At 45.8% G+C, this 23958-nt stretch overlaps 1 protein-coding gene across 1 annotated transcript; it reads left to right on the plus strand.

Moving 5' to 3' along the window:
- Positions 1-3368: 3368 nt before the first annotated feature.
- On the plus strand, positions 3369-23958 carry LOC307131979 (extracellular calcium-sensing receptor-like; the record flags this gene model as incomplete). The annotated part of the gene is made up of 8 exons (XM_079826114.1): positions 3369-3440; positions 3490-3714; positions 20225-20382; positions 20478-20766; positions 20855-21610; positions 21710-21937; positions 22760-22883; positions 23045-23958. 8 exons carry the CDS (start codon positions 3369-3371, stop codon positions 23956-23958), a joined length of 2766 nt encoding a protein of 921 aa, XP_079682240.1.

The following is a 23958-nucleotide window of genomic DNA, read 5'->3' on the forward strand; positions in this document are numbered from 1 at the left end:
GAAAAGATACAAAAAGGTCTTACGTCAGTTCAGGCATGGGAAGAACATGAGGTCTTCCTACAAGGCTGTTGGAGTGGACATAAACACAGTGGTTGCCAGTGCTGCAATTGCAGAACTTGCCATTGTGTCGCAAACAAAGTATGAAGAACTCCTACAAGGCTATTCCAGAGGCCAGAAGCTGCAGACCTTTATCCAGAAGTGTTCAGATGCCTTAAGCAATGACCAGGCACTTTTGTCAGAGGTTGATCAGTTGAAAAAGAATGAAAAGCTTCTCCCCATAATTAAGAGAAAGTTAAAAAGTAGGGTGCTGTGCCAGTTTGCCAAGGTTAATGGCATTAATACTTGTTAAGGGGGAACATATTCCCCTTGAACTGTTGAGAGAAAGAGTTAACAGCTGTTACCAAAATTACCATTTGTCATGTGAGCCATTATAGAAATGCAAATTTTTGCAAACTTGCAGTTACAGGTTATTTGTACATGCTATTTTATGACTGCATTGTTGAAATAAATGATAAATGTTCTGCTATCACTTTTTCAGCATAATTTCCTCATTTTTGGACACTGTAAAATAATGACTGTTTTGCAGCTTACATTAATCAGATATCCTATTTACACATTTCTATTGCAACAGGTGAGGAATAGCAGAATTGAATTTTCACATGTACATTTGTTGTAGCAATCAGGGGATGCAGAAAGGGTTGTAAATGCCTTGTATACACGTACAGATCATTTGTAACGGGTAAGAAATATGTACGAATGATGTGTAAGACATTTACAAGTGATGAATAGTCTACACTTTAGATTAGGGGACGCAAAAAGGGTTGTATATGCCTTGTATACACGTACAGATCATTTGTAACGGGTAAGAAAGCTTTGTAAATGATTTATTCATGCGTTTACAACATCATCTATAACAGTTGTTGAACACTTTGTAGTGTGCACTTCAATGTAAATGCTGACTGGTGAGGGTATAGACAGCTGTCTTCTCTGACACACATGGAGTCTTCGTGCACCTTATGTGAGCTTCAGTGGAGGGTAAAACCAGTTCACATTATCACTAGATCCCACACAGAACACAAGTCTGCACTGTTGAGTGAAAGGATTTAACTTAACGCACTGCAATCCCCTGACTTTAAGTCATTTTAAAATGTTTATTTGTTTGACAACTAGTAATTTATCATGCTTTAAAAAAAATAGCTTTAGCATAATTGCATTTTTGTGGGTTTTAACAGACCAGTTTACAACTTTAACGATGAATCAATAAATGATATACCCATCATTTACTAATGATTCAATCATCATTTGTCCATTATCAACAATTGTTTATTGAGATAATGGTACGATGACATTTCAGTGATTAATAATATATTAATTAGTGACTTAATAACCATTTACTAAGGATCTGTTTGATTTTATGATATACTATTTTTTTAAGATAACACGACAGATTTGTAAATGGTTAGCATATTACTTAATCATTTATGAACATATAGTCATGATTTGTAAATGATTAGTTTATAATTATCTAATAACTTGTAAATAATTTATAACTGAATCTACAAAACATACAAAAAATGTAACATAATTTATTAAACATTTATGAAATGCATAGTCATGTTTCATAACTGATTAGTTAATCATTTACTAATCACTTGAAAATGACTTGTAACGGAATTTACAAAACATACATAACATGTTAGCATATCACTTGATAATCATTTACGAATGTTTTGTAAATTATTAGCTCATCATTAACTAACCACTTATAAATGACTTACAACTGAACATTATTATAAAGTGTTACCAGCCAGGGTAACCCTCCTCAACCAGAAAGGTGACGCAGTCTGGTATGTGAGATACGTGGGGCTGTCTTTGCCACACGTCTACAGGGATACGTATTGAAGCATGGACGATTGGAAGTGGAGAAGTGGTACCACTTAATTGACAGTCAGACAGTGCTGGGAGCCATCCATAGAGAGAGCTACGGATTCCAGACATTCTTTGCGAACAGAGTCGGAGAGATTCAGAAGGCTGGACCCGTAACTGACTGGTGGTGGATACCAGGCGAGGTCAACATCGCTGATCTAGTCACGATGGAGTGCTCTCCTGAACTGCTGGGTGAGAACTCTGTGTGGCAGAAAGGTCCTGGGTTCCTGTCTAGTCCAGTTGAGGATTGGCCCATAAAGTCAGCTTCAGAAGTGGCAGCTGATGCTAGGGAGGTGGTGAGTAGGCTCCAGAGAAAGGCCTTTTCAGCAGTCCTCACCAGAGCTCAAGCCAAGAAGTTGTTAGACCCTGACAGTACTGGTGGTGAATATCCAATAGTCACAGATGGCGTTAGCGGGGCTCCAGCATCCTCAGAAAATGGGATGAAATTTACCTTAACTGAGACCAAGAAAACGGAGACACTGTGGGGAGCCACGCTCATAGACCAAGTGGATCCAAAATGGTGCAGTTCTCTTGCTAAGCTTTGTGGAGTAGTTGGTTATGTCCGCAGAGCTGTAAAGAAGTGGTTGGCTCGTGTAGACAGGCCCAGCAAAGTGGGAGGCAGTATTGACAGTAAAGGAACACAAAGCTGCATTCCAAGACCTGTGCCTAGCCGCCCAGAAGGGAGTTACGTTTCCTGTGATGATGCTAAACAGACTCGTCGTCAGAAGGGATGAGGCTTCACGGCTCCTGAGATGCCATGGTAGAGTCCAGGCCATTACCCAGGGAGAGACCGGTGTGCCTCTGGTCCCCTACAATTCGTGGATCAGCAACCTTCTCACACGAGAGGCCCATAAAGCTAACCACAAAGGTGTTTCTGGCACTCTCCTCTCGTGTGAGGTCTAAAGCATGGGTGGTGCTGTGAACAAGGATTGCCAGAAATGTCATTGACTCCTGTATGCACTGTCAAAAGACCAAAGCGAGAATGTGCAAACAGGTGATGAGTGAGCTCCCCCTCGAATTAACTGAACCATCCGCACCCTTCGAGTTTACGACATTGGACCTTTTCGGTCCCTATGTTGTTAAAGATACTATAAGACGAAGAACAAGGATGAAAATCTGGGGTGTGGTGTTCAGCTGTATGGCTTCGAGAGCAGTCCATGCTGCCATTGTGGAAGATCCTTCATTATGGAAGGATTCCTGAATGCATACCAGCACTTCACGGCTCTAAGGGGTCAACCAAGAAAGCTCTGGTCGGATCAAGGGACCAACTTTGTGGGCGCCAGGCCAGTATTAAAGGAGCTTAATGAGTTCCTAAGTAGCATCGACAAGGATCAGGTCCCGAAGAAGGCGGAAGCTGTAGGAACCGACTGGATGTGGGTGTTTCACCCGGCGGACTCTCCCCACCGAAATGGAGTGTTGGCAAAGAAGGTAACCTGACAGCGATGGAGTTCCAGACCCTCCTGTACCTGGCTGCTAACCTGTCAAATGAGAGACCAATCGGTGCCAGAGCCCAGGTACAAGATGAGACCGTGGAAGTCATCACTCCCAACTCTCTTCTCACAGGACCCAAGTTGGTTTGAGTGTCCAACTTACGCCTTTGTGCATCTGAGAGCAATCCAGATCGAGATTGACAAGTTCAGGAAGCGGTGGAGCCAGCTGGCAGGGCCGGGCCTCTACATCCATCAGAAGTGGCACGCGCCTGCTAGAAACGTTGCAGCAGGGGACCTGGTGTGGTTAGCTGACCAGAACGCACTGAGGGACCAGTTCAGGCTGGGTCGAGTCGTGGAGGTGTGTCCTGATGTGAAGGGCGTATAAACAGGAAACGAGAGCAGCGCACTATTGTCATTCACTTTGGAGCCGTACGGCGTTGATGAAGCAAGACTGCTTTTCTAAAATAGAGCCTATCTACAAGAGAGATACTCCAGAGAACGAGAGGGACGCTTTGTGTTGGCGAAAAGGCACAATCAGCACAACCGCGTGCTCACCGCTGCATCTGCATAACAAACTGCTGTTTTCACAGCAACTGTCGGTTCGGTGAGGGAGTTTGTCTCAGTGAGTGCAGACACAGGACTGCACTTATCTCCTGTGTGCTGTCGCGGTCTTCCCCTGGGTGCTTCAGCACTGTTGAAAGAGCGTTTCCTCACAAAAGAGCAACATGGGTGTGACATTGCGTCTTTTTCAAGACGTCATTTCTGGATGCGGTTGTTTCCTGTCCTGACGGCCACGATCCCTCTCGCATAAATGTGTTGAGACTGCCACGGCAACCCAGCGCACGTTGCTCGGCGCTTCAGATGCACGGTCGAGACTATGAAACCTCAAACAGGGTTGAGTCCCTTCGCTTATACACCAATCTAGTTTCTTTTCTTGTGCACCAGAAAAGGGGCTACTTTGGCTGATAAGCCTGGGTGACCTGAGGATTACAGTGAGGCTTCCCCACCGAGTACATCTCCGTGGGCCCCCTACTCCTCTATTGCATCGCAGGCATGTTGAGACTGTGTTCGCGGGTGGTTTATGCTCTCTCATGAGAGCATAACCACGTCTGCGCATTGTTCATCTTGCCTTTTTCATAAGGGCTTGAGTGTTCAGCGCGCCGTGTGCCGTCTCACGGCCACGCTCACTATCTCACATGCCTGCTGGTAGCTTACAGATGGGATTGCTGGTCTTTAAAAAAAAGGGGACCTAGCGTTTCATTTGGGGCTCTAGCAGAGAACAGATGTCAATCGCTGCATCGGAGAGAGGGCTGTTATGTGTTGGAAATGAAGATGATGCTGAGATTCCCACTATAATAGTGGGTGCTCATGCTGAATCAGATTCATACTTGACAGCCATGCTTTCCCGGGTGCATCTGTATAAAAATGTTCCTCTCTCTCACTACCCTCATCGGTGGGGTGGCAGTGCCACTGGAAGGCCACCTCCACCCTGCTTAGTGCACGAGGGTAGTTCTGAGCCGAGGTTGAGCTGCGCACAGCGCTGGCCCTTGGCCAGACGATGTCCACCCTGGTCCAGAAACACCATTGACCCGGATTTGGTCAGGAGCTGCTCTTTCCCCGGAGGAGGGCCGGGTGGAAAACAATTGGTAATTCTGTTCTGCCACTCGTGTTAAAAACAGCCAGTGGTACCCAAATTCTCAAGAGCAGTTCCAATACGTCTTGGTCTCAGGAGTTCAGGAATGGCAGCGAGTGACGCTACAAAGCCTCGCCGCTCTCATTCCCCTCCCCACAAGAGGGCGAGAATGGCAGTGTGTGACGCTACAAAGCCGCGTCACTCTCATTCCCCTCTTCTCAGCGGTGCGATGACGACAGTGCATGACGCTATGCCTCGTCGTTCTTGTTCCCCGCTGAGGAAGGAGGTGAGGCAGGCCGTGTGCGACGCCACAAAGCCTTGCCACGCTCAGCCCCTCCTTCAATTGGAGAGTGTGCTTGGCGGTGTACAATGCTCCCATGCCTTGTCAGCCTCTGGTGCCTCTCCAAATCGCCAGCAGGGGGTGCCGGCTGTGGGAACGCACACAAGCGGCCTTCTCACACTCGCACACCCCCTCAGCGGAAGCAGGTAGTGTTGCACAGCACACTCAGACCCCACTGCGGGCCGCTACCATGCCGTCCGAGTCGGGTCCCTGCACGCCGCTACGCTGCCCTGCTGCGGGTACGTCTGGGAGCCTGGCTAGTGCTTCCCAGCCCTTCTCGCCGGCTTATCCGTACCATCAGACTCGGCTATGCGATTCAGTTCGCCCGATGCTCCACCAAGTTCAGGGGCATTCACTTCACCTCCATGTCGAAGGAGGATGCCCCTGTGCTTCAGGTGGAGATTGCAGTCCTACTGGCGAAGGACGTGATAGAGCCGGTCCCTCCAGTCGATATGAAGTCCGGGTTCTACAGCCCATACTTTATAGTACCCAAGAAAGGTGGCGGGTTATGGCCGATCTTGGTTCTGCGATTCTTGAATCGGTCCCTTCACAGGCTGCCGTTCAGAATGCTAATGCAGAAACGCATCTTCAGGTGCATCCGTTGCCAAGATTGGTTAGCAGCGATCGACCTGAAGGTTGTGTACTTTCATGTCTCGATTCTCCCTCGACGCAGACCGTTCCTTTGCATTGCGTTCGAGCAACGGGCATAGCAATACAGAATCTTACCCTTCGGGCTGTCCCTGTCGCCCAGTATCTACATGAAAATTGTGGAGGCGGCCATTGCTCCCATGAGAGAGCTTGGGGCACCTCAGCCGGTTGGGTTTTCAGGTTAATGGAGAAAAGAGAAAACTCTGCCCCACGCAGAGGATCTCTTTTCTCTGTACGGAGCTGGACTCGGTCGGTCTGACAGCGCACCTCACAGAGAAGCGCGTCTAGTTGGTGTTGAACTGCTTGAATTCGTTCAAACGCAGGACAGCGGTACCACTGAAACATTTTCAGAGGCTCCTGGGGCATATGGCATCTGCAGACGCAGTAATGTGCTTCATATCCCAGCCTGTTCATCGATTGGTGCTCTTCTCGCCGAGAAGACCCCCGAAGATGTTCGATCAGTTCTGTGCTTTCCTTCCTACAAGACGGGTTGGAGCAAAGGCTGTCTCACTCCTCCCTCAAAGTTTATGTTGCCGCTATCGCCGCTAATCATGACATGGTAGATGTTCTTAGATAAGCACGTTCTGAGCAGACTAAATCCGCCTCACCCTCCCTCTTTACCCTCTTGGGACTTAACTCTGGTGCTAACTGCACTACAGAGAGCGCCCTTTGAGCCTTTGCAGTCAGCGGAGTTAAAAATTCTGAACCACCACATCCTCACACGGTTCTACAACAGCACCATAGAGAGCCTGCTGACTGGCTGCATCCCCACCTGGTACAACAACAGTACCGCCCGCAACCACAAAGTCCTGCAAAGGGTAGTGTGCACGGCCAGCTGCATCACCGGAGGTGAGCTTCCCTCCCTCCAGGACATATATGCCAGGCGGTGTGTGAAAAGAGCTCAGAGGATCATCAGAGACTCTAGCCAGCCAAGCCATGGGCTGCTCTCACTGCTACCATCAGGCAGGCGGTACCGCAGCATCAGAACACGCACCAGCCGACTCCAGAACAGCTTCTTCCCACAAGCAATTAGACTCCTTAACTCTTGATCCATCAGGATCATAACACATACTGGACAAAATATCACTCAGCACAACCCACTGTAGATTCACACATACATATATATATATATATATATATATACATATATATATATATATATATACATATATATACATATATATATATATATATATATATATATATATATACATATATATACATATATATATATATATATATATATATATATATATATATACATATATATATATATATATATATATATATATATATATATATATATATATATATATATATATATATATATACATATATATATATATATATATATATATATATATATATATATACACATTTATTTATCATATGGCGTATCTATTGTACATATGAATGTCTATATTGTGAATATTGTATACTGTACATTGTATATTATTATTATTATTATTATAGCTTAATGTATATTGTTTTAATGTATGTTTAGTGTATATTGTTAAAAGTATATTGTGCTGTGAGAACTGCACTCACATTGCGTAAATTATTTATTGTTTATTGTAGTGTATACTGTGCTGTGAGTAATTGTGTGCGCATCAGATGTGTAATCTGATGTTGCTTTAAATGTCGTACGTCTCATCTCATGTCATGTCATGACTGCTATGTTGCTTGGAACTGCACCTAAGAATTTCACCTACTGTTGCACTTGTGTATATGGTTGTGTGACAATAAAGTGATTTGATTTTAAGTGTCGGCTTGCTGCACCATTCCCTTCCCCTTGGAACGGATACATGCGCTTATTTGCTCTAGTCGAGTTCCCCAGAACGGCGAACCCTGTCGAGTCCTCCGCAACCCACGGCAGTTGGACGTGGCGGAGCGTCTGACACCAGGTCTAACATTCGTATGCATTGGTGGAACTTGTGTTAGGCTGGGTTCCATATGTTGTGACCCCCACGGCGGTCCCATATGTGTATTCTTCCACCCTACGGCGAGCCCGTGTCTTTCCCTCGGCAGAGCTTCCTCTGCTGTCTCAGTGCGGTGTTGTTCCCCCGCCTACACCCCTGGGACTTCCATATATTGTACTGCCCAAGGCCAGCCCATACGTGTATTCTCCACATGGTAACTCCCTCTGGGCATGATGTGGCGTCCGCAGCGGCCCCTCTGGGCACGCTTTCCCAGCGTTATCCAATAGTCTGCTGAGTGGGTCTTGCGGAACAGCAGCAATGACTCTCCCTGTGTGAGTTTTCCGGGCGGGGTCTGAGGGGCTCTTCGCTGGGCGCTGGAAGTGGTAGTAACTGTGGCGTTTTCCAAAGGGATCCCAATTAATCGGTGACGTCCGACGTACACCGAAAGTGACCGACTGAAAGGGAACGTCTTGGTTATGTATGGTCACCCTCGTTCCCTGAAGGAGGGAATGGAGACGTACGTCCCGTCGCCACAGTTGCTGTACCATCACTGGATGGCCGAGTCACTAGTTAGGCTCCTCAGTGAAAAACAATAGTGCGCTGCTCTCGCTTCCTGTTTATACCCGCGGTGCGGGGCGGAGTGTGAGATGCAAATCTTGCACGCCAAAGGCCCATTGGCCTGTTCTCTATATCTCAAAGCTGATAGGGACTCCCTGAAGTGATCCCAATTCTCCCTAACGTACATCTCACACATTTGCACAACGTACATTTGGCTTCATATAAAAAATCTGACAGAAAATATATAATTTTACAATATTCTGCATAATTATTAAAGCTATGTCGAATAGCATTGCATTATAAATATAATCTATTATGAAAACACCCAACATGGTATAAAGAACACAGATAAACCATATATTAGTCACGATTGTGTGTTTAATGTCTTCAAACATGTCTATCTGCTTGTTATAGTGATCTCAGCAAGCTTTGTTTATGTGAGGGAGAATGTCACATGGTATAATCTTCTTCGTCTATACCATATATGGACTACATATGCACAGAGCGCCCTCCGGCTGCCAGTATGAACTGAAAACACAACACATCAGAGTATCCAGCGCTCATAATGATTACATCTGCGCATTTTAGGGAAAGATTGAATAAATAATACTTCTCTGTATAGAAATTGGACACAGACATATGAGAATCTATCAATATTTCTCCTCATCTGCACACTTTTGAACTAAAAGCCATGAGGGATGTTGTTTTGTCGGGAGTCTTCATGATGAGCATAAAGGAGTTTTTTATGAATGAGAGCAGCTGACGCTCATATTACAATCAAAAGGTACCGACGCCGGTTTTCATATTCATAACTCCTGACACATATTAACAAATTACAGTCACTATAAGACTTTGAGAATATAACAGAGGTAAAAAATGGAAGCTTGAGTCTTAGATCTTTTTAATGATGTATAGTTTGTCAAGGTAATTACTTACATCTGACAGTAATTTTGATCTAATTTAAACAAAGAAATCTTCAGTGCATCCTCGCGCAGGTTTTTGCGTTTAATACTTACAGATGCTAACAGAATAAACTTAGCCAAGCTTACACTCAGCAACGACTGATATCTCTCTGTTTTCAAACAGATTACATAAACACAGTATATTTGTTTTCGTTTTTTGATTTACATTATTTAAAACCTGACATTTCAACGTTTCTTTAGACATATGTCTAATGTTTGTGTGATAAGTTTTCAATAAGCTACAGGTCATTTTCTGAAGACAATCAGATAAGACATCATTGAGAGAGAGGCTGCAGATCACGCATCATGTTTGTTTTCTTTATTTTGTAAAAAGCACAACATTTTGTTTTTATTCTGACTGTAAACAAAAAAAAATAGAAACTTAACAGATTATAATGATGTTTATAATGGTGTTATTTGAGTCTCTTTGGCAATGATAAGAAAAAAAGTGAGTCGATCGCACCGACTCAAGGGGGTTAAACCAATGTAAAAACGTATGTTAAAGCAGCACTAGGTAGTTTTTGCTCTCGGGGTCCCCCTACAGTTGGGAAACAGTATTGTCCTCTACTACTGTCGTAAACTGTCATTCTACATAAGTGGATGCATCGCACGTGCATTTGTTGACATGACAACTATGATAGCCCTGAACACTGCCGGAGGAGTTCACATGCAGGTGTTCTGCTTGCGTCACGTGTGAAATGTCTTCATCCCAGGTACAGTGGCATATGTTTCAGCATGTCATATGAATATAATTTCATGGGTTTTATTTTTTTTCAAACGCCAAATGATAGCGATGCTCACATTTACAAGCCAGCGTCATTATAGTAGCCTAGTCTATTGGTTCCCGTTTTACAGAATCTATATGATACTTCAATTCAATGTTTGAGTGGTAGGTAATAACCATATATCGTCAATATTATAATATCAAGCTACCATAGATGAATCTGCAAATTTGAAAAATCGATTTGCATTATAGCTTGAGGCAAGACAAATAAACCAATATCACAGACATGTTAGGTAGGTATCCTATAATATGATTTTGTACGTCTTACGTATTTATAATGTAGCCCCTCCTCCTTCAGCTCACGCCAACGAGCAAACGCTGGCCCAATGTTGAACCTCGTCCTGCCTTTAATCCGATCACTTTCTCGTTTCCTCTTTTTGCTTTTCTCCGACAAAACCTTTGCTTTCTTATTTTTCTGTGCTGCTTCGGCCATGACTATAACATTCGGCAAACAAATTATAGTTTGGCTCGCACATCCGAATTTAAGGAAGTGGGGGTGGTGGTGGAAGTGACGTATATGCCGTAAAGCAGTCGAATTTTGTAGTTCTTTTTTTTCTCAGGTTACTACCCGAAACCCGAAGTTTAAAAGTATGATTAAAAACGATACAGGCCCCGTCAGGCTATGGCAGACGTGTCATTCAACCTATTGTAAGTCGATGTATCATCACAAGAGGTTTGAAAATATATAATAAAGGTTGAAAAGTTACCTAGTGCTGCTTTAACATAACTTATTGATCAAATATTTTTTAGGAGGACCGTTTGAGTGGCCAAAGTCTCTCCAATGATCACAGCTGGAGAATTGAAGAGATTAGTTGAGTCTTGGGTTCAGAAATCCTAAAAATAAATGATCAAACAGCACCTACATCACCGCAAGTTGTTTTGGAGGGCTTCAAAAAAAATCCTCCTTGCTCATCCAAAAACAAACTTCAGCATATTCAGTTGTCAGACACGACTGGGACTTCAAAAGAGACCTAGTTATATGGTCAGATGAAACTAAAAAAGTTTGATGGGTTTGGTGTAAACAGGGATAAAAAAGTACCCCATGCCCATGGTTAAATATACTGCTGGATCTTTAACCCTCTCGAGTCGCGCCGGCGCAACCGGCTCGCTTTTTTTCGTATCAGTGCCAAAGACACTCAAATAACTCAGTTATTTGTCGTTATTAGTCGTTTTTTATCATTCAGGCAAGTGTTATACATCATTATAATCTGTTAAGTTTCTATTTTTTTGTGTACAGTCACAATAAAAACAAATTGTTGTGCTTTTTGCAAAATAAAGAAAACACACATGATGCGCGATCTGCAGCCTCTCTGTCAAAGACATTCATTCAGATAGTCTTCAGAAAATGACCTCTAGCTTAGTGAATACTTGTCTCACAAACATGAGACATATATCTAAAGAAACGCTGAAATGTCAGGTTTTAAACACTGTAAACCAAATCAAAAACAAATATTCTGTGTTTATGTAATCTGGTTGAAAGCAGAGAGATGTTAGTCGTTCCTGAGCGGCTCATTATACACTAATGCGACCACGCCCACGAAGCGCGCGTTCTATTGAGATTCAAATACTGAGGCTCCGGAGTCGATGCCCACACATCACATCACACATCAACTCAAACAAACACATCAAGTACTGCATTCCTACTTCAACTACATTGTTTTGAGACGCGTTTAATAATCCTGGAATAATTCTCCATGAAATTTCTGAAAGAAACGGATTCCACCGCTGTGTGTAAGTAGGCTAAGTTTACTCTGTAAGCATCTTGAATATTAAACGCAAAAACCTGCACGAGGACGAACTGAAGCTTTCAGATTTAAATTAGCTCAAAATTACTGTCAGATGTAAGTCCTTACCTTGACAAACTATACATAATTTAAAAGATCTAAGACTCAAGCTTCCATTTTTGACCTCTGTTTTATTCTCAAAGTCATATAGTGACCGTAATTTGTTAATATGTGTCAGGAGTTATGAATATGAAAACCGCGTCGGTACCTTTGATTGTAATATGAGCGTCAGCTGATGAGACATCTCAGGACGCTCCGTGCACATGTAGTCCATATACGGTAGATGAAGAAGATACCATGTGACATTCTCTCTGACATAAACAGCTTCCAGAAATTGCTATAACATGCAGATAGACACGTTTGAAGATAATAAACACACAATCGCGACAATATATGGCTTATCTGTGTTATTTAAACCATGTTGGATGTTTTCATAATAGATTATATTTATAATGCAATGCTATTCGAGCTTTTATAATTATGCAGAATATTGTAAAATGATATATTTTCTGTCTGATTTTTTGATCCAAAGCCAAATGAGTCACATAAGGTTATTTAAAACATTTGACTTGTGATATAAAGTACGTTTGGAGTTTTAATCTCATTAATTGGTGTGTTTTAATAAATTGGTGTAATAAATCATAAATTATGGTTTAATAAATCATAAATTGTTGTGGCAGATAATATAGATTGTTTTAAGCAAAAACTCACTTCATTTTGATTTCCCCCCCAGAAATTTTTACTTATCTAGTAAATTAATTTTGATTTAAGAATTTTAAATATTTGGACTGGAAACAAGAAAAAATACCAAATAAGAAGAGCATTTTTTTTCAGTGTAGTCAAATCTTTTGATCATTTAAAATATAATAGGCCTTTGTTGACTACATTCCAAATAAAATAAACTACAAAAAAATATATTTCCTTTGCTCTGTTGCTCTCTGTCACATAGGCCTACCTGAAGCTCATTCATTATGCAGCTCATTATGCGGGCTATTATGTTCTTTTGTCCTCTCCGGTGATCTCCAGCATTATTCATTAGCCATTACGCATTCTCGCATATTGGCTTTGTGAAGAAAACGTCTCGGTTACGTATGGTAACCCTCGTTCCCTGAAGGAGGGAACGGAGACGTACGTCGGACGTACCGATGAATTGGGATCACTTCTGGGAGCCCCTATCAGCTTCGAGCTATCTAGAACCGGCCAATGAACAATTGGCGTGCGAGATTTGCATCTCGCGCTCCGCCCCGCGCCGCGGGTATAAACAGGAAGCGAGAGCTAATGCACGCTGTTTTTCACTGAGGAGCCACACGTAGTGGCTCGACCTGCAGTGATGGTACAGCAACTGTGGCGACGGGACGTACGTCTCCGTTCCCTCCTTCAGGGAACGAGGGTTACCATACGTAACCGAGACGTTCCCATTCAGTCGGTCACGTTCGACGTACGTCGGACGTACCGACGAATTGGGATCCCCTATGGAAAACGCCATAGTTACTACCACTTCCAGCGCCCAGCGATGAGCCCCACAGACCCCGATCTGATGCGGGCGGGTAGGTTCACGCAGGGAGAGTCAAAGCTGCTGTTCCGCAAGACCCACTCAGCTGACTGTATTGGATAACGCTGGGAAGCGTGCCTGTGAAGACAGCTGCGGAAGCCACATCATGCCCAGAGGGAGTTAACATGTGGAGAATACACGTATGGGCTGGCCGTGGGCAGCACAACATACGGAAGTCTCAGGGGTGGCCCCGGCCAATTAGGAGGGAGACAACACGTACCTGAGACGGCAGAGGAGCTCTGCCGAGGGAAAGACACGGGCTCGCCGTAGGGAGCCGTACCGTGGAAGAATACACATATGGGACCGCCGTGGGGGTCACTACATACGGAACCCAGCCTAACACAAGTTCCACCAATGCATACGAGTGTTAGACCTGGCGTCGAACGCTCCGCCACGTCCGACTGCCGCGGGTTGCGGAGGACTCAACAGGGTTCGCCGTTCCGGGGAACTCGACTGGAGCAGAAAAGCGCACGCATCCGTACCATAGGGGAGGGAATGGCGCAGCAAGCCGACACTAGAACGGGTACTTCGGTGTTACTGACTATGGGAAGTGAGCACACAGGAAGACACCGGCTCTACACGGAGGCTATAGAATCTAGCGAACGTGTTAGGTGTCGCCCAGCCCGCAGCTCTACAAATGTCTGTCAGCGAGGCGCCACGAGCCAGCGCCCAGGAAGAGGCAACACCCCTAGTGGAGTGGGCTCTTAACCCGAGCGGGCAGGGCACGTCTTGGGACTGATAAGCCAAGACGATGGCATCCACTATCCAGTGGGACATCCTCTGCTTGGAGACAGCCTTTCCCTTCTGCTGTCCTCCGTAACAGACGAAGAGCTGCTCTGAGGTCCTGAAGCTTTGCGTTCTATCCACGTAAGTCCGGAGAGCACGGACGGGACAGAGAAAAGCTAGGGCTGGGTCTGCCTCCTCCGAAGGCAGCGCTTGCAGGCTCACCACTTGGTCCCGGAAGGGAGTAGTGGGAACCTTGGGCACATATCCAGGCCGGGGTCTCATGATCACATGAGAGTTACCGGGCCCGAATTCCAGGCACGATTCGTCGACCGAAAATGCCTGCAGGTCCCCTACCCTCTTGATGGAGGCCAACGCAGTCAGGAGTATTGTCTTTAACGACAGAACTTTCAACTCAGCTGACTGCAGAGGCTCAAAAGGTTCTCTCTGTAGCGCAGTTAGCACCAGAGTTAAGTCCCAAGAGGGTATGGAGGGAGGACGAGGTGGATTTAATCTCCTCGCTCCCCTAAGGAACCTGACGATCAGATCGTGCTTACCTAGAGATTTTGCATCTACGAGCTCATGATTAGCGGCGATAGCGGCGACATAGACTTTGAGGGTGGAGGGAGACAGCCTTCGCTCCAACCCATCCTGTAGAAAGGTAAGCACAGATGCGAGCGAACATCTTCGGGGGTCTTCTCGGCGAGAAGAGCACCAGTCGACGAACAGGTTCCACTTCAACGCATAGAGGCGCCTCGTAGAGGGGGCTCTAGCGGAAGTAATGGTGTCAACTACCGCTTGCGGTAGGTCACCTAGAACCTCCGCGTCTCGTCCAGGGACCAAACATGGAGTTTCCAGAGGTCCGGACGCGGGTGCCATAGGGTGCCCCGTCTCTGAGTCAGGAGGTCCTGTCTCAGAGGAATGGGCCAGGGAGGTGCTGTCGCAAGGAGCACTAGTTCCGGGAACCAAGTCCGGTTGGGCCAATACGGAGCGACCAACAGGACCTGCTCCTCGTCCTCCCTGACTTTGCACAGAGTCTGCGCAAGAAGGCTCACTGGGGGAAACGCATACTTGCGTTCTTCCCGGGGCCAGCTGTGGGCCAGGGCATCCGACCCGAGGGTCCCCTCGGTCAAGGAATAAAACCGCTGACAGTGGGTCGTCTCTGGGGAGGCAAACAGGTCTACCTGTGCGGCCCCGAAACGACTCCAGATTAGCTGGACCGCCTGGGGATGGAGTCGCCATTCTCCCGGAAGTACCTGCTGACGTGACAGCTCGTCGGCCGCACGATTGAGCAGGCCCGGAATATGAACGGCACGAAGCGACCTCAGATGCTTCTGACTCCACAAGAGGAGATGGCGGGCGAGTTGCGACATGCAACGGGAGCGTAGACCACCCTGTTTGTTGATGTATGCTACGGCCGCAGTGTTGTCCGTCCGGACCAGAACGTGCTTGCCTCTGAGCGGCACTTTGAAGCGGCTGAGTGCAAGACGAACTGCTAACAACTCGAGGCAATTGATATGCCATTGCAGTTGAGGCCCCGTCCACAGACCCGAAACTGCAAGCCCGTTGTACGTGGCACCCCAACCCGTGGATGAGGCATCCGTGGAGACAACGGAGTGCCTGGACACTTGTTCTAGGGGAACTCCCGCCCGGAGAAACAGAGGGTCCGACCACGGGCCGAAGGTTTGGCGGCACCTCGGAGTCACTTGGACGCGGAGGGAACCGCTGTGCCACGCCCATCTCGGGACTCGATCGTGTAGCCAGCGTTGAAGCGGTCTCATATGAAGCAATCCGAGCGGCGTTACTGCGGCTGCGGATGCCATACGCCCCAGGAGCCTCTGAAAATGTTTCAGTGGAACCGCTGTCCTGCCTCTGAACGAATTCAGGCAGTTCAACACCGACTGGACGCGCTCCTCGGTGAGGCGCGCAGTCATGGCGACCGAGTCTATCTCCATACCGAGAAAAGAGATCCTCTGCGTGGGGCAGAGTTTGCTCTTCTCCCAGTTGACCCGAAGTCCCAACTGGCTGAGGTGACTGAGCACCTTGTCCCTGTGTTCGCACAACTGCTCTCGCGACTGGGCAAGAATCAGCCAGTCGTCGAGGTAGTTGAGGATGCGAACGCCATGCTCTCTCATCGGCTTGAGGGACCGGCTCTATCGCGTCCTTCGCCAGTAGGACAGCGATTTCCGCCCTGAGCACGGGGGCGTTCGCCTCCACTACAGTCGTGAAGTGAACGCCCCTGAACTTGGGGGGACGCCGGGTGAACTGAATCGCATAGCCGAGTCTGATGGTACGGATGAGCCACCGAGACGGGCTGGGAAGCGCTAGCCAGGCTCCCAGACTCCGAGCAAGGGGGACCATCAGCACCACGGACGTACCCGCAGCGGGGCAGCGAGGTGGAACGCAGGGATCCGGCTCGGACGGCATGGGAGCGGCCCGAAGCGGGATCTGAGTGTGCTGTGCAACACTTACCTGCATCCGCGGAGGGGACGTGCGAGTGTGGGGAGGCCGCTTGTGTGCGTCCCGACAGCCGGCGTCCCCTGCTGGCGAAGGGAGAGGTACTTGAGGGTGGCGAGGCATGGGAGCGTCGACCACCGCCAAGCGCGCTCTCTTGGCACCCAGAGATATTGGAAACTGCTCTTTTATTGATGTTTTGGGTGCCGCTGGCACTGGAACCAGCGGCGGAACAGACAAACAAAAGATTTTCCCCCGGCCCTCCTCCGGGGGAAGGAGTGGTGCTGCAGCCATCTCCCTCAGAGCAGTTTCCTCCATCTCTGGGCGGCCCGTCTCAGGGTCGCTTGCGACGGCGCTTGCCACCTGGCTTGGCAGCGGCCTGAGCGGGCTGGACATCCTTCCCACGGCTGGCCCCACGCCGTCGGCTGGTGGAAGGCTGCTGCGGTGCCTTGGCGGGGGCGGAGGCGGCGGCGGGTGGACGTCCTCTGCGACGAGTAGTCGGAGGCGCTGCCGCCGGCGGCGGGGTGGAGGCAGCAGCGGGCCGCCGGGGCAGGATGTGCTTGATCGCCTCCGTCTGCTTCTGGGCGGCCGAGAACTGTTGGGCGAAGCTCTCGACCGCGTCGCCGAATAACCCAGCTGACGAGATGGGGGAGTCCAGGAACCGATATTTATCGGTCTCCCTCATGTCAGCCAGGTTAAGCCAGAGATGACGCTCCTGGACCACAAGCGTGGACATCGCCTGACCGATGGCACGGGCGGTGACTTTCGTCGCCCGGAGGGCGAGGTCCGTCGCCGTCCGGAGCTCCCGGAGGAGCTCTGGGTCAGGCCTACCCTAGTGCATGTCAAGGAGTGCCTGGGCCTGGTGGACCTGAAGCAACGCCATGCCATGCAAAGCGGACGCAGCCTGCCCGCAGGCCTTGTAAGCCTTCCCAGTCAGACTGGAAGAGAACTTACAGGCCCGGGACGGGAGACGCGGGTCACCGCGCCAGTTAGAGGCGGTCGCCGGACACAGTTGCATCGCGACGGCGCGCTCCACTGGCGGGATTCCCACGTAACCCTTGGCTGGCCCGCCGTCGAGGGTAGTGAGGGGGGAGGAGTCACTCGGCCGGTTTCTGGCAGAAAAAGGTGCCGTCCACGACCTCGTGAGCTCCTCATGCACCTCCGGGAAGAAAGGTGTCGGGGCGGGACGCTGAGAACCAGCGCGACCCACCCCGAGGAACCAATCGTCCAACCTAGAGGGTTCGGGACACGGTGGAGGGGGCCCGGGAAAGCATAGCAGCCATCTCAGGGTCCGGTGCAGCCGTTGCCACTCTCCCAGAGGGAGGCAGTACGACTGAACCTTCATCCCCCGAGGACTGAAACTCCCCCTCCGATGCAGCGATTGACATCTGTTCATCTGCTGGAGCTCCAAAAGTCACCACTGGTCTCCCGTGGGAGGGTCCAGCGGGTTCTCCTGGAGGCTCTACCGGCTGCGGAGCAGAGGGAATAGGGGCCTGCGGAGATTGACTCGGCGGGTTTGCCCTAAACGTGATCCTCAGATCACCCTGGCCATCCAAAGAAGCAGGTCCACCCGGGTTAGGGGCAGCCCTGGTTCGTGGGATGGGTAAGGGGACTCCCCCAGCCCGGAGGTAGGAGAGTCTCGATCTTAGCTCCGTGATAGTCATGTTCCCGCAGTGGGAACATGAACTATCCACAAACGCCGCCTCAGCGTGCTGTGTGCCCAAACACGTGAGACAGCGATTGTGACCGTCAGCAGGGGACAGGGAACGACCGCATCCAGAAACGCACGGGTGGTAAGACATCCTGAAAAGGACGGCACGTCACCCGTGAACTCTTTTTGTGAGGAAACGCTCTGTGCTGAAGCACTCAGGGGGAAACGCGACAGCGCACGGGATTGTTGTGCAGCCCGTGCCTGTACTCAAAACAGGAAAAACGCCCAACCAGACCAACAGTTTGCCCGTTGCTGTGAAAACAGCAGTTTTTCTCTGTTTGCAGAGGCAGCCGATGAGTCAGCGCGGATCCCGCTGAAATGTGCCGTTCCTCCAACACTCGTCTCCTCTGGATTCTCCGGTCTAAATAAAGCTTGCTGATAGCAGCGATAAACTCAAGCAGTCTTGCGTTGAGAGTCCTCTTCATCTGCCGTGTGGCTCCGAATTGAATGACAGCGTGCATTCGCTCTCGCTTCCTGTTTATACCCGCGGCACGGGGCGGAGCGCGAGATGCAAATCTCGCACGCCAATTGTTCATTGGCCGGTTCTAGATAGCTCGAAGCTGATAGGGGCTCCCAGAAGTGATCCCAATTCGTCGGTACGTCCGACGTACGTCGAACGTGACCGACTGAATGGGAACTGTCTTACAAATTGTAAATTAATATAACCATGAATATATTTATGTGAATGAGTATGCTCAATGATTCTCACATCAGTTTAAAGAAAAAACTCTATGCAAATACACGCTGGAGTCAAAAGTCTTGTGAACACATATCTATTGTGTGTTTTGAGGCCTTAATTTTAAAACAATTTTTTTTGTTTTTTCAAAAACCATGCATAAACATTTTTATCTCAAAAATACAAGCATGTACATACATGTTGCTCACATATTATGGTAGCCCAGTTTGTGCTGAATACAGTGTAATTACACATTTGCCATTAATGTGTTTATAAGCAACTGAAAAAAAAACACAAATGTAAGAGCATGTCAAAACTTCTAAAGGGCCCCAAAAGAGCCCAGACTCCAGAGGGTTAATGTTGTGGGACTATTTTTGTTGCAAAAAAGCAGCAACATGGAGTTGGGAATCTGAAGGATCTGGAGAGATTCTGTTTGAAGGAATGGTCTCTGATCTCTTGTCAGGTGTTCTCCAAACTCATCAGGCATTATAGAAGAAGACTCAGAGCTGTTATCTTAGGAAAAGGACATTGCAATAATTGGGTGCCAATAATTGTGGCCAACGTGATCTGGGGGGGAAAAAAACACCCTTACTTTAAATTGTTTTACTTCAATGGAAGGCTAGAATTTTGTGAATTTTTTGAATGAATCACAGCCTTTTGTCGCCTTTACTCATATTTACCAAGGGTGCCAATATTAGTGGAGGGCACTGTACCTTGTGACAAATATTCTATAACTGTGATTGGTAATGGTACTCAATTTCTCCCTTTCCCTGTTATATATATTTTTTTAATTGACTCATAAATAGAGGTTTTAGATACCAGTGTTCAATTATTGTTTGAAGGCCTTATAAAAGCATGAACAAGACTTACATTTTCCACTATCTGTAGAAAGGACTACCAATCATTATTCAAAGATTGGAAATAAAAAATTTTTTTCATCTATTCTTTTATAGCTCATGTCCTGTGGGATCATTGCCTTTAAATTATGCATATTAATGATGAGATGTACAAAAGTTCAAATGGTGTATCAGGTCATTGGCATTTGGAAGATGCATCTGAGGTCAATCAATAGGATTCTCATCTTTCTTTGCATACTTTTATTTTTTTATTGCATTCATACAAAGGCGGAGAAGAATATCTGTCATATGATAGGAGACTCAAAATACCCGCTGCTGTCTAAAGATGGAGATATTACTATTGGAACACTTTTTGCAGTTCACAGTAAAGAAACATTGCCATCATTTGACTTTACACAAAAACCCCAACGTCTGTTTTGCTCCAGGTTTGTTACATTGACAAGATAATGCATTTGATAAAAAAACAATTTATCTAAATTACTTTGTTTACTCATTCAAACTTGGATAAATGTTTTCACAGTGTGAATCTAATAGATTTTCGGATGGCTCAAACTATGATCTTTGCCATTGAGGAGATTAACTCAAGTGAAAGTTTGCTCCCAAATGTTTCTATTGGCTACAGAATCTATGATACCTGTGGTTCAAGACTGTCTTCCATGACTGCAACTATGGCATTGCTAAATGGTCAGGTGTTTGCAGTAGGGGAGAGATGCAATGGACAATCTCCTATACATGCTATCATAGGAGAAACAGAGTCTTCTGCCACAGTGATTCTGTCCAGAACTACAGGACCTTTTAAAATTCCAGTGGTGAGGAGCAATAATAGTACAAGTTTGACCATAGTCATACTATACTGATTGTGAACTGTTTATTTGTTTCCTGTGCTTTCTTTTTCAGATAAGTCCCTCAGCAACATGTGAATGCCTTAGTAATAGAAAGAGTTACCCATCATTCTTCAGGACTATTGCTAGTGATTACCACCAGAGCACAGCACTTGCATACATAGTCAAGCACTTTGGTTGGTCTTGGGTGGGAGCTGTAAACAGTGACAATGACTATGGAAACAATGGAATGGCCATATTTCTGAAAACAGCACAGGAGGAGGGCATTTGTGTGGAGTACTCTGTGAAATTCTATCGAACAGAGCCTGAAAAACTCCAAAAGGTGGTACAGACAATAAAAAAAGGCACTGCAAAAGTAATTGTGGCATTTGTTTCTCAAGTTGAGATGGGCAATCTGTTTGATCAGCTAAGTATTGAGAACATTACAGACTTGCAAATGATTGGAGTGGAGGCTTGGATAACTGCAAAAAGTTTGATCACTCCAAACAGTTTCCATGTTCTTGGAGGGTCACTGGGATTTGCAGTGAGAAAAATGTATATTGAAGGGTTTGCAGATTATGCTATAAAGAAATTCTGGAACACAGCATTTCCATGCTCAAAGACTAAAAGGAATTCTTATCAATATGCATTCAGTTGTAGTGGATATCAGGATCTGCTTGCACTGAAAAATTACAATGAAGATGTGAATGAAGAAAGATATTCAGGCAATGTCTACAAAGCAGTTTATGCTGTGGCTCACTCATTACATAGTCTGCTTCAGTGCACGAAACAAGGAAATTGTGAAAAAGGTCTGACAATACAACCACAGCAGGTAAAAAATGGTAATGAAAGCAGAGCAAGAGGATAATTTTTTTTTTAAAATCTCTTTGGTAACATCAAAATGTCTTTGAACTGTCTTGTTTTTCACTAGGTGGTTGAGGCTCTGAAAAAGATAAATTCCACCATAAAGACGGGAGATAGTGTGTGGTTTGACAACACTGGTGCAGTTGTAGCACAGTATGAAGTTGTGAACTGGCAGCAGGACTCAGATGGATCAGTCCAATTTAAACCAGTGGGATACTATGATGCCTCACTGCCCCCTGACCAGCGTTTTGTACTCAATGCTGAAAACATAATCTGGGCCGGAGGAAAACTGCAGGTAAATAGCTTGTGTATACAAAGTTTAATTGGGGTTAGTATCATGTTTAGTTTAAGAAAGGGAATGATTGTGTTGTATTAATCAATAGAATATAAAACAATTACATTATATGTACTTTTCAATACTCCTCAAAGCTCTGCCCCTCAGAAATTTCAGGAAAGAAAACCTTTTTTCCCAGCACAAAAATAATAATATTTGCATTTATTAACTTCATAACCACTAGCTGATTTATAACTGGATAAAAGCTAATATGTTGCTAATATGAGCAAAATTAAATAAATAAATTTGCCACCATTTCAGTTTTTGCAGTGGTTTCTCAATACAATAGCTGTCATTCCATGTTTGCGTAATTTTATACATCAAAGATGCAATATTCTATTCTTGATAATATTGATCATCATATCACATATTTTGTCACACTTGTAAAGAGTGGTAAGTGAAAGAGCACGAAGAAGAATAATAATATGAAAGACTTTATTTAACAGAAGACTCCACAAAACCAAACTTAGTGTAGTATTACTAAGAAAGACTAAGCCAGTATTACCGAGAACCAACCATGATAACTAAAACAGGCAGAATGCATAGTGAGAGAACACAAAGAATATTTGGATAAACACAGGTGATACAAAAGAGAGAACGGATGAGTAACCATAGTAAAAAACTAGAACGCAATGAGTAACCTAGGAGACAAACAAGTGGTGGGAAACTGAGAACAACGGAGACATGTGACTGCAGATAAACTATGTATGTGAGGGTGAAACTAAGCATAATAATGACACATATACCATGTAATACAATGTATAATTTTATTTTACTTTGTAGAAGCCAAAGTCTGTGTGCAGTGAGAGCTGTCCTCCAGGCACTAGGAAAGCTGCAGTGAAAGGAAGACCTGTCTGCTGTTATGACTGTATTCCATGTGCAGAAGGAGAAATCAGTAATGAGACAGGTAAACTCCAGCCCATCTCAAAGCTCCAAAGAAAATTGGTTAGTTGTTTTTTTTGTATTTTCCTTCTACTGTTAAAGATGCAGGTTCTTATCAAGAGACTTTATGAATGAAGTAATGTTCCCCTTTTTTTCTAACTATAGTAAACACAACTTTCTTTCCAGATTCAAATAACTGCAAGCAGTGTCCAAGGGAATACTGGTCTAATGCTGAGAAAGATAAATGTTTTTTAAAGGCTATAGAGTTTCTGTCATTCACAGAAGTTATGGGTGTAGTACTAGTCTTTTTCTCACTGTTTGGAGTAGGATTAACTGTGCTGGTGGCCATCCTGTTTTACAGCAAGAAGGACACCCCCATAGTAAAAGCCAATAACTCAGAGCTGAGCTTCCTGCTGCTCTTCTCACTGACTCTGTGTTTCCTCTGTTCACTTACTTTCATTGGTCGGCCCACTGAGTGGTCTTGTATGTTGCGTCACACAGCGTTTGGGATCACTTTTGTCCTCTGTATCTCCTGTGTTCTGGGGAAAACAATAGTGGTGTTAATGGCCTTTAAGGCTACACTTCCAGGAAGTAATGTCATGAAATGGTTTGGCCCTGTACAACAACGACTCAGTGTTCTTGCCTTTACACTTATACAGGTTCTTATCTGTGTGATTTGGATAACATTATCTCCTCCTGTTTCCTACAAAAACATGAAATATTATCATGAAAAGATAATTCTTGAGTGCAGTCTGGGTTCAACTATAGGTTTCTCTGCCGTACTTGGTTATATTGGTTTATTGTCTATCTTGTGCTTCATTCTGGCTTTTCTGGCCCGCACACTTCCTGATAACTTCAATGAAGCCAAATTCATCACATTCAGTATGCTCATATTCTGTGCTGTATGGATCACATTTATACCAGCCTATGTCAGTTCTCCTGGAAAATTTACTGTAGCTGTGGAGATATTTGCCATTTTAGCCTCAAGCTTTGGTTTACTGTTCTGCATATTTGGACCTAAATGTTATATTATCCTGTTGAAGTCTGAACAAAACACAAAGCAACATATGATGGGAAAGAATCCATCTAAATCCTTTTGA

Source organism: Gobio gobio, assembly GCF_949357685.1.
Source record: "Gobio gobio genome assembly, chromosome: 9".
Lineage (NCBI taxonomy): Eukaryota > Metazoa > Chordata > Actinopteri > Cypriniformes > Gobionidae > Gobio > Gobio gobio.